The sequence below is a fragment of the Chrysochloris asiatica genome, unplaced genomic scaffold (genome assembly GCF_000296735.1).
Source record: "Chrysochloris asiatica unplaced genomic scaffold, ChrAsi1.0 scaffold00123, whole genome shotgun sequence".
Taxonomy (NCBI): domain Eukaryota; kingdom Metazoa; phylum Chordata; class Mammalia; order Afrosoricida; family Chrysochloridae; genus Chrysochloris; species Chrysochloris asiatica.
The window spans coordinates 2349170-2369855 of NW_006408641.1; the positions used below are offsets into that span (position 1 = coordinate 2349170).

At 37.2% G+C, this 20686-nt stretch overlaps 1 protein-coding gene across 2 annotated transcripts in view; it reads left to right on the forward strand.

Annotated features, from left to right (window-relative positions):
* The window catches only part of DPP10 (dipeptidyl-peptidase 10 (non-functional)), a 1131029-nt gene that overhangs the window by 918898 nt on the left and 191445 nt on the right, over positions 1-20686 (forward strand). For both annotated transcript variants that reach the window (XM_006868717.1, XM_006868718.1), the window contains exon 8: positions 9643-9763. In XM_006868717.1, the coding sequence (XP_006868779.1) occupies positions 9643-9763 (121 nt within the window). The remainder of the gene's footprint in view (positions 1-9642; positions 9764-20686) is intronic.

Sequence of the window (20686 nt, forward strand, 5' to 3'; positions counted from 1 at the left end):
AGGTGCCTCATTTTAAACTCACGCTAGAGGTCCACGTTTTCACAATTTCAATTAACTCTAACATCCTCAGCTGAATCATGTAATCCTATCATTATCTTCCCCCACCTACTTCTCTTACCCAGATCCAGCTGGGCAGAAATGTTTTGGTGGGAGTTACCTGCTTTGGCTAGAAGAGACATTAGATAATATCACTATACCACAGGTCACTCCCTTGCTCTTCTTGTCAATCTTGAAAGAGATTTCATACATGCAGAATTAACTTTACCCTCTCAAGCTAAAACAGTCATTAACAATTAGTCCTTCAGTGTGGCACAGAGTCCTAGGGGTGAAGCTACTTGCGTATCAGCCACTCAGGTCTTTTTCAGAAATTTGTCTGACCTGGTCAGGTTTGTGAAAAGTTTGTTTCATCTTCACTCTTCCTGGTCTCTAACAAAACTTAACTGAGGGAAGATTATATTCCCTTGATCTACGTTTCTTCCATGACACCAGGAATATGTTAGATTTTTCCCATTGTATAACCCATGTATTCATTCCTTTGACTTCAGCTACTATTTCTCATTCCTTCCATTTGTCATTTATTTCTCATTCCTTCCATTTGTCATTTATTTTCACCCAAACTTTTCTACCTCAGGAAGGGACATCAGGTTCCACTACTGTACTAGTTCAAATTGCTGGTAGCAAGATCAGTCTAGCAAGTGTTTCCCCTTCAGTCCACTCTCATCCATGTTGGGTAGGGTTACATAACTACAATTCTAGTGGACTATCTTGATCACTAGACAATCCAGTGCTATTTACTGTCTATCCCAATTTTGCCAGATGGGGAGAAGATACAGTTCATCCCATTAGGCCATTTGGAATTCTGGTATGTAGGTTCAGGGGTATCGTTACAGTATATTCCTGAAGTATCATCTCTGCTTCTCGTAATTGCAGTTGCATCTCTGATTTGGGGACTGACTGCAGCCTCTCATAAGAAAAACAAAACCAAAAACTTCCAGTGGTGTGGGGTTAGAACTGTACAGTTACTCCAGCTTCCTCATTGTTGATGCTGGTGAAGCTGAGGGTACTGCTGAGGTCAGGCCATTAGTGGCCCATTTTCCAGCACTGAACTCTCTGGTAACTCCTTGGCCTTGTTCCTCTGCTAGGATATGCAAAAGCCAGTGCAGAAGCCAAGAGGTCATGCACCCTGAAGGGAATGTGAAGCACTGAGTCCAAGGCTGAGCGATTCATGGAGAGCTTGGAACTGGAGGGCTATGAAGCTTAGGGCCTGTTCTCCAAACTGAGAAGCACCTTCGACTTCACTAGTGCCACAATGAGGACACTGGTGCAACTATACAATGATTCCTAGATCACCTGAAATTTTTTTATTAATTCTGCTAATATCCAGACCAGAACCATGTCATCCTAACAGTATCTTCTCCCACCTTCTCTTACCAAGACCCAGCAGGGCGGAAATGTTGTTTGGTAGGCATTACATACTGTGGCTAGAAGAAACATCAGATCATTTAAATTCATTGCATCACATCTTCCTTTGATATATGGTAACTAAAATCTAAGTAGCAACAAATTCAGAATACATAGTTTGCAAGGAATTATTTAGAAAAGTAGTATTCAGGGATCCAAGGGCCAGTAATTAAAGACTACAGGGGGTCAGGCTTGGGACTGAGATGTGGCACCATAGGATAAGTACTAGACTGCAAGTTCTGTTTGAACCTCAAGACTGATGTCTCAAACTCACTAGTTGCTCCTCAGAAACCCTATACAGGGTCAATATGAATCTGAACCGAACTCAAAGAACAAAAACAACAAACAATATCAATGTATGTCTTTTGACATGATTCCTGCTAGTTAATATTCATTTGTATGAGGATTGCCATCTGTTGCAAGATGTGTATGAACCTTGCTTGTGTCACTCTGCAATATCTCAATGAAACTCCTCAAGCCAACTTGTAGAACATGATTTTTTCTCTAGAAAGTCTGAATTTGTTACATGAAATGGATGAATCATATAACCTATTTAGATATTGATTTGGGTTGAGTTTTCACTTTGCCTCTATTTCTTGGCCATTATAAACACTGAAAGAAACAAGCACTTTTCATTATTCTGTGTATAAATATTGATGCTTTTATTTCTACAGGACAGTGTTCCTGGTTTGGAATGGCTAGTGACATACACTGTGTTTTGTTTTCAGGTGTCATATTGTCTTCCAAAATGGCCAAAAGAATTTATATTTTCACTATTAATAAAGAACAAGACCACGTTTACCACAGCCCTTCCAGCAATAACTGTTATCTGTGACAGTTTCTTAAACACATTTGTTTATTGAAACCCACTACTTAGGAATGTTCTAGAGTTTTCCGATTTAAAATTTTTATGAAAATGACTCAAATAAGTGAAGGTGGCAAGACTTCTGTTGTTGTTTTTAAGTACCATCAAGTCAATTTCTGCATAGGGTTTCTGTGGAGCAGCTGGTGAGTCTGAACCACCATCAGTTGTAATTCAAACTGATCTTGTAGTCCATTGCTTATCCTACAGCACCATACCAGGACTAATGCTCAGTTACATTTCTGTTTTATTTTTCTATTGGTTGAAAGTTTGCTAGATTCTTGCTCATTTAGTTTGAATCAGCCATCACTACTTGAACCAGTCACAGTAGACTAATTGTCATTACACTGTCACCAAAGCTTAATGATTTTGACATCAGATGCTAATTTCTTGCAATATATTATATATATATATCTTCTGCATTCCCTGGGGAATCTATGGTCCTTATTTCTTCACTCAGAATTCCAGACTGCTATCTCCACCATCTATATCACTGCTAGCGACTGTGGCTGGGGAGAAGAGAAACTACAACATCCAAAGAGTTCTAAATGGCTCCTACTCAACAGTGACAGATATTATGATAAAAACTTAGCAATGAGTATCAGTAATAAAATTTTATTAACAAAGATTAATAAAATTTCTGGTAATATGTATTACCTATTTTTTACATTAGAGCCCTGTTGTGGCACTGTAGAATAAACACTGGACTGCTAACCACAATTTCAGCAATTCAAACCCACTAGCTGCTTTCCGAAACCTGGTTGCTATGAGTTAGAACTGACTCGACAGCACACAACAATATTTCTGGAATTGGCAGGATGCATCACATAGTATTCTAATGTTTTGTCTGTTCCCTTTGTAGTAACTTTATCAATTTTTAATTATTTCATGGAATGTTAAGGCCATTGATTTGCAACAATTGGGTTGCTCTGTAAATTGAACAGTTTGAATGGTCAAATACTTATCCATTTTGACTTGCTATATTGTTTAGGGGGTTCTTTGAAAGATCTGATTAATGTTATTGAAATATCATGCCAGTTTAATTAGTAACATTAGGATGAGTGAAATCAGTGTTTGTGATATTTTTAGTGCCAGTTAAATCTAGCCACAGCCATAAATAATTACCATTAGGATCCAGCTTAATTTTATCACAGTACTCAGGCTAGTAGTTGGAAATGTTTGCAGTCCTCAACTTGTTTATGCTGTGGTTATAGTTTGTGATTACTATTTAGAATATTTTGATACCAGAAATGTGATTAGAAAAATATAAATATACATTTTTGAAGGCACTTCCACTAGTTGTCCACAGAAATAGATATTTCCACCACCCCCCAAGATTTAAACTTTCTGTAGAATAACATTAATATTCTGATTTCCTGTTTATACCTTATTCTTTTATGATGAGCAGATGTCAGTTTCATATGGATTCTGAATATAATTCAATCTGTTATTCAAAGGAAATGTAATTACTGGTCGATAACTTTAGATAATTTATACATCTGCTGAAGTTGTGGACATATAATTAAGTATTTTGACCTACATTTTGTAAAGTTGAGGATTTGAAATCAAGTTTAAAGTAACCTCTACTCTAAATATTAGTTATATTTGCCTAAGTATCCCATGTATAGATTATGTACTTTCATTATTGTTTACAAGCCCCAATAAAAGGCACAGAAACAGAAAAAGAATTCCCTCCAATAGAGAAGACTTTGTTCTGATTCATATACATTTGTGAAAGATAAACTAAGATAGTGTTTAAAACGTATGAAGCTTAAGCTTTGTTTTTTTATTGAGCGCCGTTGAGTTGACTCACACTTATAGTAACCCTGTATAGGGTTTCTGAGGTAGGTTTGAACCACCGAATTTTGGTTAGCAATTCAGTGCTTATCCTATAGCGCCACACCAGGACTCCAGTTGAAGATTTAGATGGTTTGAATAAAGATTATTCTAGATGATATAATAAATATGATATGTAATAAATTTTCATAGATTATGAGTTCATTTAACCCAATTCAGTGACAGGATATTAAATCCCATTCAGGGATAGTCCTCTAACTTTTGCCTAGTTACTTCATATTTCATGTAGTATCATGGGTTAACAACTGGTCTGCTAACCACAAGTCAGAGGTTTAAACCTACCTCAGCAGTGTGAATCTACAGCTCACTCCATGAGAGAAAGATGAGACTTTCTCATCTTTCTTATGTTCTTATATTCCTATAAATATTCACAGGAACCATACACGGGACGGCTATGAGTTGGAACTGACTGGAAGGCACAAAACCACGACCAGCACCAACCCAGCACCACTTGGCTACTAACTAAACATAGAACATGTCATTTGTTAATATTTCTACACTGCTACTAAGACTCTTTTTCTACTATTCATATTAATATGTACTACTAGTCAACCATTTGTGATAATTTACATATTAACCAAAGCAAGAGAGGTTTTTAAAAATTTTTTTAAATATTTTATTGTGAATTATGTGATACTTTACATGGTAGAACATTAGCTTTACATTCATCCTATATATATATATATCCTTTCATTGCCATGGTTACCCCTCCATGCATCAACAAACCTGCAAGCCTGCCTCTTGGTTGTCAGCACACAGCCCCTCTCCCTCTATCGGTCTAAAGTCCCCAACCACTCCATGTCTTCATGTCATCATCTCTGCCTCCATCTCTGGTGTCACTGCTTCTCTGGGTAGGGTCCTGCTCTGCTCTTCTCCCTTGATGGTCCCAGGGACTTCTGCTCCTAGACATCAAAGTCAGTCACTCCCCTCCTTTTGCTACAAAAGTCTGCCTTTACATTTCCAACCCACTGATTCAGTATTGTATTGACAGATTGGATACTACTCAGTGAAGATTCTACCTTCCTCTGCACCTCTGGATCTAGGCTCCCTCTTGAAAGCTTATAAGCCAGTCACTTCTTGCCTTTGTAACTCTCCCCACTCCCATTTTGGGTAGCCACTGTCCAAGTTGCCCATCCCTGTCTAATCCATGTATGGAGGGGGTGGGAATGATCCTCGCTGTAAACATTTGTTCCCTCTTTTGAGCTATTGCATCCAATTGTATCAGATTACTCTTTTTTTTCCTCTTCTTTCTTCTTCTAGTTGAAGTCTGATCATCCAGTCATTGAAGCCAGGTCAAGTGGGTATTATCTGCAAGTGTGGATGTTCTTGTGCATATGCACTCTCTTCTTATCAGCTAGACGCTTCGCTCTCCACTCTAGTCTTCTGTAGCTATGTCACTGACTCTGGGCCCAAGAGTCCCCAGGTCTTGCCACCCTGCTAGCTAACTAGGTCTCCACCCAGGTTCACAGGAGTCTATTGAACATTGTAGGGCTTAACTCGCTGCTCCATTGCTGTTTTTACCTCACTTCCCCTTATTGGTGATGAACATGGTCACCAATCAGAGTGTATGTCTCTGCTTGTGTATTCCCATTGAGTCTTATTTTTGGAAGGGGGTTTGCCCTTAGGGGACCCGACTCCTTGCCTTGATGTCTCCTGAGCAAGCAACTTGCTTGTTCTTATAGTAATCAGTTGGACTGCCATTATTATTATTATTATTTTTTTCCTGTCAGTCTTTCTTTCAAGAAATCTTCTGTTCTTCTAGGTATCCCAGGCTGGTCTGCTTGTCCTTTCAAGTGGAAATTTCCCACCTCTGAAAATTCTGGATGGGATTCAGGAGTCCATATATGGTCTTATGGTAATGTAGAGGCTCTGCTGGAAGCCTCCTTCACTGGGCATGTTGTAGCCCCATTTTAGGTATTTCAATCAACTATAAGCACAAGCTTTCTGTGGTGATATTTCTGGTTATTCCTTTCACCCCCCCTCAAGTGTCTATTTTATAATGGTGTGCCAGGGAAACCAAGATTCAAAACACAGACAAGCATCTTAACAGTATTTCCCCCCTTTGCCCATTCCAATCATGTCTCAATCCCTGTATCCCAGGGCCCTGTTGTTCCAAAGCTGTGCATACATCATTATTTACCTCTGCCCCACTTAGCCCATGCAAACCTGCCTAATTGTTTTCCCATCTGCCTTGTTCTTCCATTCCCCTCCCCCTTCTTACTTATTGCCCCCTCCCCAGCACCCAAACTATCCTATGTCTATTTCCTACCCTGTGTTCCACCTTCACCTCCCTCCCCTCATTCCACCCCACATCCCAGTAGCCAGCAAAGGATTCCTCTTCCCAACCCCCTCGCTTTTTGTATGGGTTCTTTTTCAGTCTTTTACAGTAGTGACCTATGTAGTAGTTCTCCTTTTGTGACTAATTTCACTCAGCATAATGTCCTTAAGGTTCATCCTTGTATGCGGTGGCTTGCAGCTTCCTTGTGACTCTTCAAGGTAGCACAATATTCCATTGTGTGTATTACCACAGTTTATTTATCCATTCTTCCATTGATGGGCCCTTAGGCTGTCTCCATCTTTTTGCTATTGTAAATAGAGCTGCTATGAACATTGGTGTGCATATATCTACTAGCATTATGGCTCTTATTTCTTGTGGCAAATACCAAGTGGAGGAATTGCTGGATCATAAGGTATTTCTATTTCCAACCTTACGAGGAAGCACCATATTGCTTTCCAGAGAGATTGGACCATTTTGCAATCCCACTAGCAATGCAGGAGCATCCAAGTCGCTCCACATCCTCACCAGCATTTATTGTTCTCTACTTTTTTGAACTTTGCTGTTATTGCAGATGTGAGATGATATCTCATTGTTGTTTTGATTTGCATTTCTCTAATGGCTAGTGATCATGAACATTTCTTCATATGTTTGTTGGCTGCCTGAATCTCCTCCTTGGTGACGTGTCTATTCATGTCCTGTGCCCATTTTTTAATTGGGTTTTTTGTCTTTTTCTTGTAAAGGTGTTATAATTTCCTATATATTTTAGAAATGAGTCCCTTATCTGATGTGTCATTGCAAAAGATTTTTTCCTATTCTGTGGGTTCCATTTTTACTCTTCTGACGAAGTCTTTTGATGCACATAATTTTTAATTTTTAGTATGTCCCAGTCATCTATTTTGTCCACTTTTGTTTGTGTAGTTTTCAAAATCAAAGCAAGAGAGGTTTGATTTAGAATATGCATCCTTTAGAAAGTTTACTTACAACAGGGTCCTGTTCTAAAAAATCTGTACTAAGTGAGTTCTGACATAAGTCAAATATCTCATTTCAAATTAACAAGTGATGTTATCCGTGGTATAAAACAACAAGGTCGCACTATAGACTTACTCTACCGTAAATGTAGTTAATGGTTATGCATTGAAATTGGTATCATAATGGCTATTCTGAAAATTGTAATTGTTACATGTCATTAGAGATAAACATGGCCAGACATTCTAAACTTTATGACTCCTAACACAAACACCAACTTTACTGTATATACCAAGTTTGCTACAAGACAGTGTTTTGAACAGAAAATGATAAATTGAACATCTGTAAGTGAACATCTGAGAATGATCACATCAGCAAATTATATACTACCACATCAACTATAGTCCATATGACCAATAATAAGATGTATAAAAGGGAGGAAAAAAAGAAAAGCAGGAGGTTGCAAATGCAGCTTGTGGTATCTCAAATAAAGGGACTACCCATATTTTTTTCTTATTTTTTTTGAGTGGAGCTGAAGGAGGCCTGTACATTTAAAGACAACCAAATGAAAATTATTTAGTACTTTTAGCCTTGATATTTTATATGAAGTCAATTCTATTCCAAATAATAGCTGCATATGTTACATATCCTCCATTAATAATTTTACTTATTCTTCATAACATATTTGTAAGGTTAATACTAGCATTATTCATATCATGTAAAGAAGAATTCTGAAATTTAGAACTGTTAAGAAAATTAGTAAGGTCACTAAGATTTTAAAACTTAATCTGCCTAACTCTAAAACCTATAAACTTATACTGTATGATGAAAAATATTTTAAGTACTCTGATCTACTCTCCATTTTCCCCCCACAAAATACTTATTTTCATATTTGCATTATTTCCTAAAATATAAAGCATAGGTAATGGTAGGGCAATTAATTAGGTATACTGACAGTTAAATTACTAAAGGCTTAGAATCTGAATAGAGTACTTATGAATTTATCTTTGCTCTCAATACTAGGTCCTCATTCTTATTCAGACATTTGTTTCAGAACTTCCTATGTTTATTGTATTTGCTATTACATAACGGCCCTGTAGAAATCCTAATGTGGCACTGCAGGATAAATACTGGATCACAAGACCCATCTGAACCTCAAGATCAGTAGTTCAAACTCATCAGCTGCTCCTCAGAAAAGCTATACGGAGTCTCTATGAGATGGAACCAACTCGAAGGCACTGAACAACAAAAACATGGGCAATAGACAATTTCACATCTTCACAACAGAACGTCCAATCTAAATACAAGTAGCAATTAGGTTTGCCCTGGACAATATTCCCCATTCTTCCACATGTAAAAGGTTATATCATATGGATTAGCAGTTTAAAATTTCTGATATTAGATCTATGAGTGTTTGTGAAGTGAATTAAATATAATCTTAATCTTGAATTATTTTTACATCTATTAGAACTAATCTTGGGTGTGCATTGTTTTAATTTCCACTGTTCCTGTTGTGGCTTTTATTGCTACTAATGTTTTTGCTGACTGTGACTTGTTCAGATTAAAATTTTTGGTCAAAGTCTCAAAAAAACAGTTACTACTGCAATATCATTTAGGAATGAATTGCCAGGGACAATGAAGGCATAAGGAGATGGGTTCCACTTATCAATACAAAGGGATTTTGCATTTCCTCCTTTTCCCATTGGATCTTTGAGTCAATCTTGATATATTGAGAGCAATGAGAGATTCTCTAAAAATTATTTTATTGATTATGAAATTCATTTTTATAAGAAAAAAAAGACACAAAATTAAATCTTTACAAAAAGAAAGTTGATTGTTACTACAATGGCATCTGGTTTTAGTTATCAGTCTCTCGAGTATACAAAATATTATCTCAAACCCCAAACAATTTTGTGGTGTGGTACAGAGATTATTAACTAGACGAAATGCTGTTGTTAAAAATATGGATTTAAAAGCATAGTACTGAGTGATGTGTAATTTCCAAATGACAACTTGATTTTTATAAGACAGAGTAAGAGAAACATTCATTAAAAATGGAAAGCACTACAAATGTATTCATTAAAGTAAAAAGAAATGGAGAGGATGCATAAAACAAATTAGTCAGCTAGTCAGTTGTCCTTCTGTTATATCAACATTAAACAAAAGGCATCCTAATAGGTTGGACTTTTTGTTTGTTTCCACATGTTTCCTGATCCAGATTTATATTTTTGAAAATAATATCTACTATCAACCCGATATAAAGAGCAGTTCATTGCGACTGACATCTTCTGGAAAAGAAGGGATTGTTTTTAATGGAATTGCTGACTGGTTATATGAAGGTGAGTAGAACAAATTTAGTTTCAAAAGAATATAAATGACATGTTTTTATACAGAATTTCAAAGAACAATCTGTTTATTCTACAACTAGGCTGCAACTATTTATAGCATCTATTTCCCCCTCATTTCCTCTCAGATTACTTCATGCTTTCCAATATTAGCAAGTGTTCAATTTTCAATTGGGGATTACATTTACTTATATGATTCTATATTTGATGGGTGTGTCTGCTTGTATTATGTTGAGCCTACATTGGTGTTATTTTACATGACACTTAAGTAATGAATTGAATGGTGGTTTTAAGTCACTTTGGAATTTGATCCTAACTATTTCTGATTCTTTGGAAAATATGAAACAAAAAACTTGCACTGTTCAAAAGCTGCATGCTGTTGCTATTGTTTGGTGCCATCAAGTTAGTACTGACTCACAGCAACCCTATGTACAACAGAACAAAACACTGCTTCGTCCTGCTCCAACCTCACCATCATTGCTATGTTTGAGCCCATTGCTGCTGCCACTGTGCCAATCTTTCTGGGGGGCCTTTCTCTTTTTCTCTGACACTCCATATTACCAAATATGATATCCTCCTCCAAGAACTGGTCCCTCCTGACAATATGCCCAAAGTATAAGAGATGAAGTCTGGCCATCCTGGCTTCCAAGGATCATTCTGTTTGTACTTCTTTCAACACAGATTGGTTTGTTCTTTTAGCAGTCCATAGTACATTTGATAATCTCCTCTGATACCGCAACTCAAATGCATCAATTCTTCTGTGGTCTTCCTGATGCACTGTCCAACTTTCACATGCATATGAAGTTACTGAAAATACCATGGCTTGGGTCAGGTGCACCTTAGTCCTCAAACTGACATTGTTGCTTTTGAACCTTTAAAGAGGTCTTGTACAGCAGATTTGCCTAATTCAATACATCATTTGATTTATTGACAGCTACTTCCATGAGTGTTGATAGTTGATTTGAGCAAAATGAAGGCTTTGACAACTTCAATTTTTTCTCCATTTATATGGATATTGTTTCTTGGTCTAATGGTGAAGATTTTTGTCTACTTTACATTGAGGTGCAACCCATACCAAAGGCTGTGGTCTTTGATCTTCATAAATAAGTATTTTAAGTCCTATTGGTTTTCAGGAAGCGAAATCATAATCATCTGCATACCAAAGGTTGTTGAGTCTTCCAACAATCCTGATGCCATGTTTTTCTTCATATAATCCAGCTTCTTGGATTATTTGCTCAGCATACATATTGAATAGGTATGGTGAAAGAATACAACCCTGACACAAACCTTTCCTAATTTTAAACAATTTGGTGTTCTCTTGTTCTTTTAGAACAATTGCCTCTAGATTTATGTACAGGTTCCTCATGAGTACAATTAAGCGTTCTGAAATACTCATTTCCTGTAATGTTGTCCATAGCTTGTCATGATTCATAAACTCAAAAGCATTCAAATAGTCAATAAAACACAGGTAAACATCTTTCTAGTATTCTCTGTATTCAGCCAAGATCTATCTGATGTCAGCAAGAATTTTCCTAGTCCCATGCCCTCATCTGGATCCAGTTTAAATCTCTGGCAGTTCCTTGTCAATATATGTTTGCAGCCATTTTTTATTATTTTTAGCTAAATTTTACTTGCGTGAGATATTATACGATGACTTACACTCTGTTGGGTCACATTTCTTTGGAATGAGCACAAATATGGATCTCTTCCAGTCAGTAAGCCGGGTAGTTGTCTTCCAAATTTCTTGACATAGATGAATGAGTGCCTCCAGGGTACATTAGTGTGTTGAACTACTTCAATTTGTATTCCATCAATTTCCAGAACCTTGTTCTTTGCCATTGGCTTCAGTGCACCTTTGACTTCTTCCTTCAGGATCATTGGCTCTTGAACATATGATACCTCTTGAAACAGTTGAACATGGACTTCTTTTTTATTTTGTTTTGTGACTCTCTGCATTCCTTCCATCATTCAAGATTTTTGCCTATAGAATCCTTCAACATTACAAGCTGAGGTTTGAATTTTTTCTTCATTTTCCTCAGCTTGAGAAATGCTGAGCGTATTCTTCACTTTTGGTTTACTAACTCCAAGTCTTTGCACTTTTCTTTATAATATTTTATTTTATTCTCTTGAGCTGCTCTTTGAATTTTCTGTTTAGCTCTTTAACTCCCACATTCCTTTAATTTGCTTTAGTTTCTTCTGACATCCATTTTGGTCTTTTTCTTCTTTCTTGTCTTCTTAATGACCTTTGGCTCTCTTCCTGTAAGATTTTTTTGATGTCATCCCACAGCTCTTTTTTTCTGTCTTTAGTGCCAAATGCATCAAATATGATTCTTGAGATGATCTCTAAATTCAGGTGCAATATGTTCAAGGTCATATTTTGGCTCTCATGGACTTGTTTTAATTTTCTTCAGTTTCAGCCTGAACTGGCATATTAGCAATTGATTGTTCTACAGTTTGCACCTGGCCTTGTTTTGGCTGATGATGTAGAGCTTTTCTGCTGTCTCTTTCTACAAATATATTTAATTTGACTTCTGTGTTTTCCATCAGGTGAGGTCCATGTGTATAGTGACCATATATGTTGTTTTAAATAGTTATTTGTAATGAAGAAGTCATTGGTATTGCAAAATTCTATCATGATATCTCCAGCATCACTTCTATCACCAAGGCCATTTTTTCCAAAGACTAATTCTCTTTGTTTCCAACCTTTGCATTCCATTCACCAGTACCTATCAAACTATCAGTACATCTCGATTGCATGGTTGATCAGTTTCAGAATTAGAATTAGAATTGTTCAGTTTCATCATCACTGCCTTTAGCGGTTGGTCTGTAAACTTGAATTGTAGTGATATTAACTGGGCTTCCTTTTAGGTGTATGAATGTTATCCTATCACAGACTGCATTGTACTTCAAGACATATCATAATATGTTCTTTCTGATGATGACTATGATGCCATTCCTCTTCAATTTGTCATTCCCAGTATAGTAAACTATATGATCATCAGATTCAAGACGGTCAATACCAGTACATTTCAGCTCACTAATGCCTATGATATCGATGCGTATGTGTTCTATTTAATTTTGACAATTTCCAATTTTTCTAGATTCATACTTCATACATTCCATTCTGTAATGATTAATGGATGTTTCCAGATGTTTCTCTTCATTTTGACTTGTGCCTTCTCAGCAAATGATGGTCCCAAAGATTTCACTCCATTCGCATTATCACGGTCAAGTTTACTTTGAGGAGGCATTTCAACCTGAGGGGCTCATCTTTCGGCCCTATATCTGACAATATTCTGATGCTCTTAATCGTGTTTCAATAGTCAGTATTCTGGTGCTGACAGTGTTCTACTGCTATTCATGTTATTTTCAGTGGCTGAGTAGCCAGAAGTAGTCTGTGTCTCCTTTCTAGTCTCTTTTAATTGAAGCTCATCTGTCCACCATGGTTGACCTTGCTGGTATTTAAAATAGTGGTGGCATAGTTACCAGAATCATAGCAACATGTAAGCCACTACAGTATGACACAGACAAATGGTGGGAAAGTTTCATATGAGCCACTTAATTTTAATGTTTCATGATAGCAACATTCTATCACATTTAAATCCCAGGATATAGAGAGAAATATAAAACCCACTTTAAGAGATTTTTTTTTTTTTTTTGTGGTAATACTTGAATCAAGTGTTATTAAGGATGAAAATATAAAGATGATTCAGGTGGTGAAAACCATCTTTCTATTTTGAACATGTACCAAATGCCAGTCCAGTCATGGATATCAGTTACATGGGGAAGACTCAAAGCTTGAGTTGAATACCTAGGTTTCAGAAGGTACAAAGTACCTTGGCAAATGTGTAAAGATTTAGCCTATTTCATTACAAATTATAAAGTTAAGAATCATCCATAAACATCAATTTCACTTCAAGAAAACTAGTTGCAAATGCACTTCTCTACTTCAGGGTGATGGTTTTAATATTTATCTAAAGAGTGACTCAATAATCTCATTCATTCATTAGTTTACTCAGCAGATATTATTGAGGGCGTCTAGGCTGTGAGATACAACAGAGAAAAAAATCAAGTATTATCGCAAGACCTTACATTCAAGTACATTTAAGTGCATAAAAGTGTGAAGAAGAAATGCAAACATATACATAAAGTTCTTAGATAATAGTGCCAAAATCTGACTCTCTTTGCTATTTCAAAAGCTAAATTAATGGGTGCACACGGGATTACCCTTTGAGTGAAGAAACAGTTGTAGAACAACCTTAAAACCATGGTAGTTCAGGGAATCCAGGTAGCAGTGCTAATTGATGGCCTACATTAAAGGAGCACAGAGATTAAGATATGCCCTTTATCTTGAAAATACTGTTGCTACTGTGTATGGTCTGGGCAGATGAGGAAAATCTGTCACCTATCATGTGTTAAGTTCCCAGATTATATGAAACACAGACTCCTATGAAAGAACAAAGGAGTGACACTTAGCCCATTTTAAGGATTTACATATATTTTCTTAAGGGGAATTAAGGTGAACCTGAAAATTTCAGGGATGTTATACATAAAAGGAAATTGAAATCTAAGTAGAGGTAACAGCTTGCAGAAGTACAGACTTGTTAAATAGCTGTCTGCCAGGAACTAAAATCTATTTGGATAGTACTGAGGCATTCAATTTGAGATGAAGGGAGGTAGCAAAACCAAGCAATGGTGACCCTCACAGTGATACTACATTTCAATTACTTTCCCTCTAGTAAATGGGGAAACTACTAGAGTTTCTCAAATAAAGGAGTGATGAGATTAGATCATCCATATAAACAGATCATCTTGGCAGCAGTGTGAAACTGGGATCTAATAGAGGAAAGACTCAGTGAGCCATTTTAAGGAGTTTTCTATGTTCTGTCACGATATAATGAGCAACGGAACTAGGTTTAAAGCACTAAGAAGGAAGGGGTGTTCTAAAATTGATGAGGCAATAAATATATCATAATGACTAAGTGAATGGGATGGGTAAGAACCAGTCAAGAATGATTCTTTGTTTTCTGATTTGACGTACTAGTATATTCTGGTGGTCTCATTCACAAATAGCAGTGAATTTTAAGGAGAAAAATATTTAGTGGCAACAGCCACTTCACAGCTGTTAGTATAGTACATTGGGAGCAGAATACAAGTTTTAACATCAGTGGACTTTTTTAAAATAAGCAGTGGATGGACTTCTGGTGTGGCGCTATGGATCAAACCCCCCAGCTGCTCCGTGGAAACCCTATCCAGGGTCACTTACCAACTTGACAATACTTAACAATAACAGCATACTCAATATATACTGTGCATATTTGGTTGACTTACCCATTGATCAAGATAATTTGAGCCTCTGTTCCATTGGGAAGATTTCATATACTTTATAAACATTCTAATAATTTAAAAAAAAGTATTGCTATAAAATCATAGAAATCGGCATTATATGAAAATTTCAAAATTTTAAGAACCTCTTTTTTCTTGACGTATCCTCTACCTAGGTTTATACACTTCTGAAGGTGGTGTTTCAATGTCTCTAACCCTTCCTGCACCACTCTGTCAGTTTGCCACACAGTGGTGCCTTGTGTGTTGCTGTGATGCTGGAAGCTATGCCTCTGGAATTTTAAAGCCAGCAGAGTCACCCATGGTGGACAAATTTCAGTGGAGCTTTCAAGAGTAAGATTGGGAATAAGGAGAGACAGACCAATTATGATTAGTTAGTCACTGAACATCTTATGGATAGCAGTAGAACATTATGAATAGAGTAGGATGATGAAAACATTATGTACAGCACCAGAATATTGTTAGATATAATGCTGGAAGATGAACCACTCATGGAGGAAAGCATTCAAAATATGGCTGGGAAGAGCTTCTTCCTCAAAGTAAAGTTGACTATATGTCATGAATAGAGCAAAACTTTAAAGTTTTGTCATGAATAGAGCAAAACTTTAAAGTTGGTAATATACACAATACAAAATGAGGAGAAACAGCTGCAAGCATCCGTTCATAATTGAAACATGGAATATGTGAAGTGTGGATCTAAGAAAAATCACAATTTGTTAAAAATGAAATGGAATGCATAAGGATAGATATCCTAGGTATTAGTAAGCTAAGTGGACTGCTATTAGTCATTTTGAATCAGACAATCATATGGTTTGCTATGCTGGGAACATCAAATTGAAATTGAATGGCATCTGAATATTTCAAGAACTATCTTGAAGTAAAGAGTTGTCTGTGAAAGGATAATAACGATTGTTGTTGTTAGGTGCCATCCAGTCAGTACTGATTCATAGCGACCTTATCCACAGCAGAACGAAACACTGCCCGATCCTGGGCCAACCTCACTATTGTTGCCACGCTTGAGCCTATTGATGTTGCAACTTTGCCAATCTATCTTGTTGGGGGTCTTCCTTGTTTTCTCTGACCCTCCACTTTACCAACATGATGTCCTTCTCCAGCGACTGGTCTCTCTTGACAATATGTCAGAAGTATGAGAGAAAAAGATTAGCCAACTTGGCCTCTAAGGAGCACTCTGGCTACACTTCTTCCAAAATGGATCTACTGGCTGTTTTGGCAGTTCACGGCACTTTCAATATTATCTACCAACACCATAACTTAAAAGCATCAATTATTCTATGGTCTTCCTTATTCACTGTCCATCATTTGCATGCATATGAGGTTATTGAAAATACCATGGCTTGGGTCAGGCACACCTTAATCCTTAAGCTGACATACATCTTTGTTCTTCAACACTTTAAAAAGGTCTTGAGCAGCAGCTTTGCCTAATGCAATAAGTCATTTGATTTCTTGCCTGCTGCTTCTGTGAGTGTTGATAGTTGATCCAAGAAGAATGAAGTCTTTCTTGACAACTTCAATCATTTTCCCGTTGATAAGAATGTTGTGTATTGGTCCAGTGGTGAGAATTTTTGTTTTCTTTACAATGAGATGTAACCCATACCTGAGACTTTCTTTGATCTTCATCAGTAAATATTTTAAGTCCTCTTCACTTTCAACAAGCAAGGTTGTATCATCTGCATATCACAGGTGTTAATTAGTCTTCCTCTGATCCTGATGTCACCTTTTTCTTCATAGAACCCAGCTTCTTGGATTATTTGCTCAGTATACAGGTTGAATAAATATGGGGAAGGAATACAACCTTGTCACACACCTTTCTTAATTTTAAACCATTCAGTGTTCCCATGTTCTGTTCAAATAACTGCCTCTTGGTCCGGGTACAGATTCCTCATGAGTACAATTAAATGTTCCGGAATACTCATACTTCGCAATGCTGTCCATAACTTGTCATGATCTACACAATTGAAAGCCTTTGCATGAGTCAATAAAGCATAGGTGAATATCTTTCTGATATTTTCTGCTTTCAGCCAAGATGCATTGGACATCGGCAATGATATCCTTCATCCCATGGCCTCTCCTGAATCCAGCTTGAACCTCTGGAAGTTCTCTGTCAATGTATGATTGTAGCCGTTTCTGTATTACCTTTAGTAAAACTTTACTCGCATGAGATATCAACGAGATTGTCTGATGATTTCCGCATTCTGTTGGGTCACCTCTCTTTGGAATGGGCACAAATACAGATCTCTTCCAATCAGTCAGCTAGATAGCTGTCTTCCAAATTTCTTGGCAGAGATGAGTGAGTGCCTCCTATGCTGCCTCACTTTCTTGAAAGATTTCAATTTTTTTCCCATCAATTCCTGGTGACTTGTTCTTTGCCAATTCCTTCAATGCACCTTGGACTTCCTCCTTCAGTATCATTCGCTCTTGATCATATGCTACCTCTTGAAACGGTTGAACATGAACCATTTCCTTTTGGTACAGTGACTCTGTGTATTCCTTCCATCTTTTCTTGAAGCTTTCTGCATCATTCAATAATTTGCCCAGAGAATCTTTCAATAACAAAAGTCGAGGCTTGAATTTTTCCTTCATACAGCTAAGGAAATAACAGCTAATACCTTTCTTATTCAAATTTACAGTGACCACTGAAGTCTGTGATAAATGAAACTGAACAATTCTACTGGACTGTTAACTACAATTTTGGTGGTTCAAACCCATCAGCTGCTTTTCAGAAACCCTATACGGGGTTACTAGGCGTTGAACCTGACTCCATGGCACTTAACAACAACAACAACCAATTTCTTCAGGCTGAAATTTATCAAACATGAAATCAAGATTCATTGACAATTACTAGTGAATGGAATGTGAAAGTTGGAAGCAAAGAAGGTTTGGTATTTAGAAAATATGGCCTTGGGGGATACATTTGATGCTGAGGTCACATAGTATAATTTTGCAAGTCCAACGACTTATCACTACACCATTTTTCAAAAACATAGAAGACGACTATCAGGTGGACCTCATCAGAAGAAATATATAAGAATCAAATTGACTACATCTGTTAGAAGAGCTGGTGGAGAAGCTCAGTATCATCAGCTAAAACAAGTACAGGAGCAAATTTCTCATATGTTAGTTCAGACTGAAGTTGAAGAAAATTAAAACAAGTACAGAAGAGCCAAAATATGACCTTGAATATATCCCACTGAATTTGTAGACCATCCTTTTTTTTCTCTCTCTCCTTGAAATGCACTATTATTTGTGGTCATTAGACATTATTGGTAAGGAGCTCTGGTAGTGTAGTGGTTACGAATCGAGCTGTGAACCTTAAGGTCAGCAGTTCGAAACTACCAGCTGTTCCATGGGAGAAAGATGAGGCTTTCCGCTCCTGTAAAGTTTTACAGCCTCAGAAACCCCGTATAGGGTCACTGAATCAGAACTGACTCCATGGCATGTAACCACCACCACCAGACATTATTGGTAGAAGACCATTGGGATGACATCAAGAACAGCATACAGGAAGAAAGCAAAAGGTCACTAAAAAAGATAGGAAGAAAAGACTTAAAAATGGATGTCAGAAGAGACTCTGAATCATGTTCTTGAAGATAGAGAAGCTAAAGCAAACAGAAGAAATAAGGAAGTAAAATGTTATTATTGTTGTTATGTGCCATGGAGTCGGTTATGACTCATAGCGACCCTGTACAGGGTTTCCGAGGCTGTAAATCTTTTTAGGAGCAGAAAGCCTCATCTTTCTCCTGCGGAACAGCTGGTAGTTTCCAACTGCTGACCTTGAGGTTTGCAGCCCGATTCGTAACCACTACGCTATCTCAAAGAGAAGCTCAAGAAGAAAAGTGTTGTAATGAAATGTACAAAGGCTTAAAGTTAGAGCACCAAAAGTGAAGAACACACTCAGCAGGCTGAAACTGAGGAAATGAAGAAAAATGTCTAGCCTCTACATGCAATATTGGGAACTGAAATGGAGATCTGTGGTTCATATCCACCAATTGGTCCTAGAAATTCCTATATGTGGTTGCTATGAGTTGAAACTGACTTGACAGAAATTAACAACAATAACAACATAGCAAAAATATTAAATGATTTTGAAAGCATCAAAAGAAGTTGGAATGAATACACAGAATCACTGTAATAAAAAGAAATGGTTAATGATTATTCATTCTAAGAGTTTGTTATTGTAAAGTGCCATCGAGTAGATCACAACCCACAACAACCTTGTATAGGGTTCCTAATGTGCCACTTATGAGCTTAAACCACCGACCTTGCAGTTCAAATGACTTTGCAGTCTGATGCATTAGCCCACAGCTCCACACCAGGACTCCATTCTAAGAAGTAGCATATGATAAAGAAGTGATGGTGTACTGAAGGAAGAAGTCCAAGTTGTAATGAAGACATTGGTGAAAATAAGCTCCAGGAATTTATGGACTACAAATTGAAATATTTGAAGAAACTGATGCAGCAATGAAAGTGCTGACTCATCTATGCCAAGAAATTTGGAAGAGAACCATATTTCTACCCATTTCAAGAATGCTGAAATCATTAAACCATATCATTGATATTACCTACAAGTGGAGTCCTTGTGTGCCCTTGCAGGGTAACATGCTGGACTGTAAAGTCACTTTGAACCACAAGGTCACCAGTTCAAGCTCACCAGCTGCTCCTTGGAAGCCCTATACAGGGTTGCTATGGGTCAGAACTGCCTCAATAGCACTTAACAACAACACCTGCAAGTAGATATTTACTGGCAATAATTCCCAAATAGTTGCAACAGTACATCAACAAGGAACTGCCAGAAATTTAAGCTGGATTCAGAAGAGGATGTGGAACTATGGAGATCATTGCTGATGGCAGGTGGATATAGACTGAAAGCAGAGAATGCCAGAAAAAATTTTACCTGTGCTTTATTGTTATATAATGCAAAGGTTGGGAGCAAAGAGGAAGGATCAGTAGTTGGAAACTATGGCCTTGGTGATAAAAATGATGCTGGAGAAGGCATGATAGAATTCTGTAAATCCAATGATTTGTACATTTCAAATACCTTCTTTAGACAGCATAAGAAATGACTATACACATGAACCTCACCAGATGAAATACATAGAAATCAAATTGACTACATCTGTGGAAAGAGATGATGGAAATGTTCCCTATAATCAGTGAAAACAAGGCCAGGTGCAGACTGTGGAATAGACCATCAATGACTCATATGCAAATTCAAACTGAAGCGGAGCAGCTGGTAGTTTCAAACTGCTGACCTTGCATTTCACAGCCTGATTCGTAACCACTATGCTACCAGAGCTCCTTGACAATGACTATATCCCACCCGAATTTAGACATCGTCTGAAGAACAGATTTGCTACATTAAACCCTAAAGACCGAAGACCAGAAGAGTTGTGGGATGACATCAAGAACATCATACATGAAGAAAGTAAAAAGTCATCAAGAAGACAAGAAAGAAGGAAAAGGTCAAAATGGATGTCAGAAGAGATGCGGAAAAAGTCATTAAGAAGACAAGAAAGAAGGAAAAGGTCAAAATGGATGTCAGAAGAGATGCGGAAA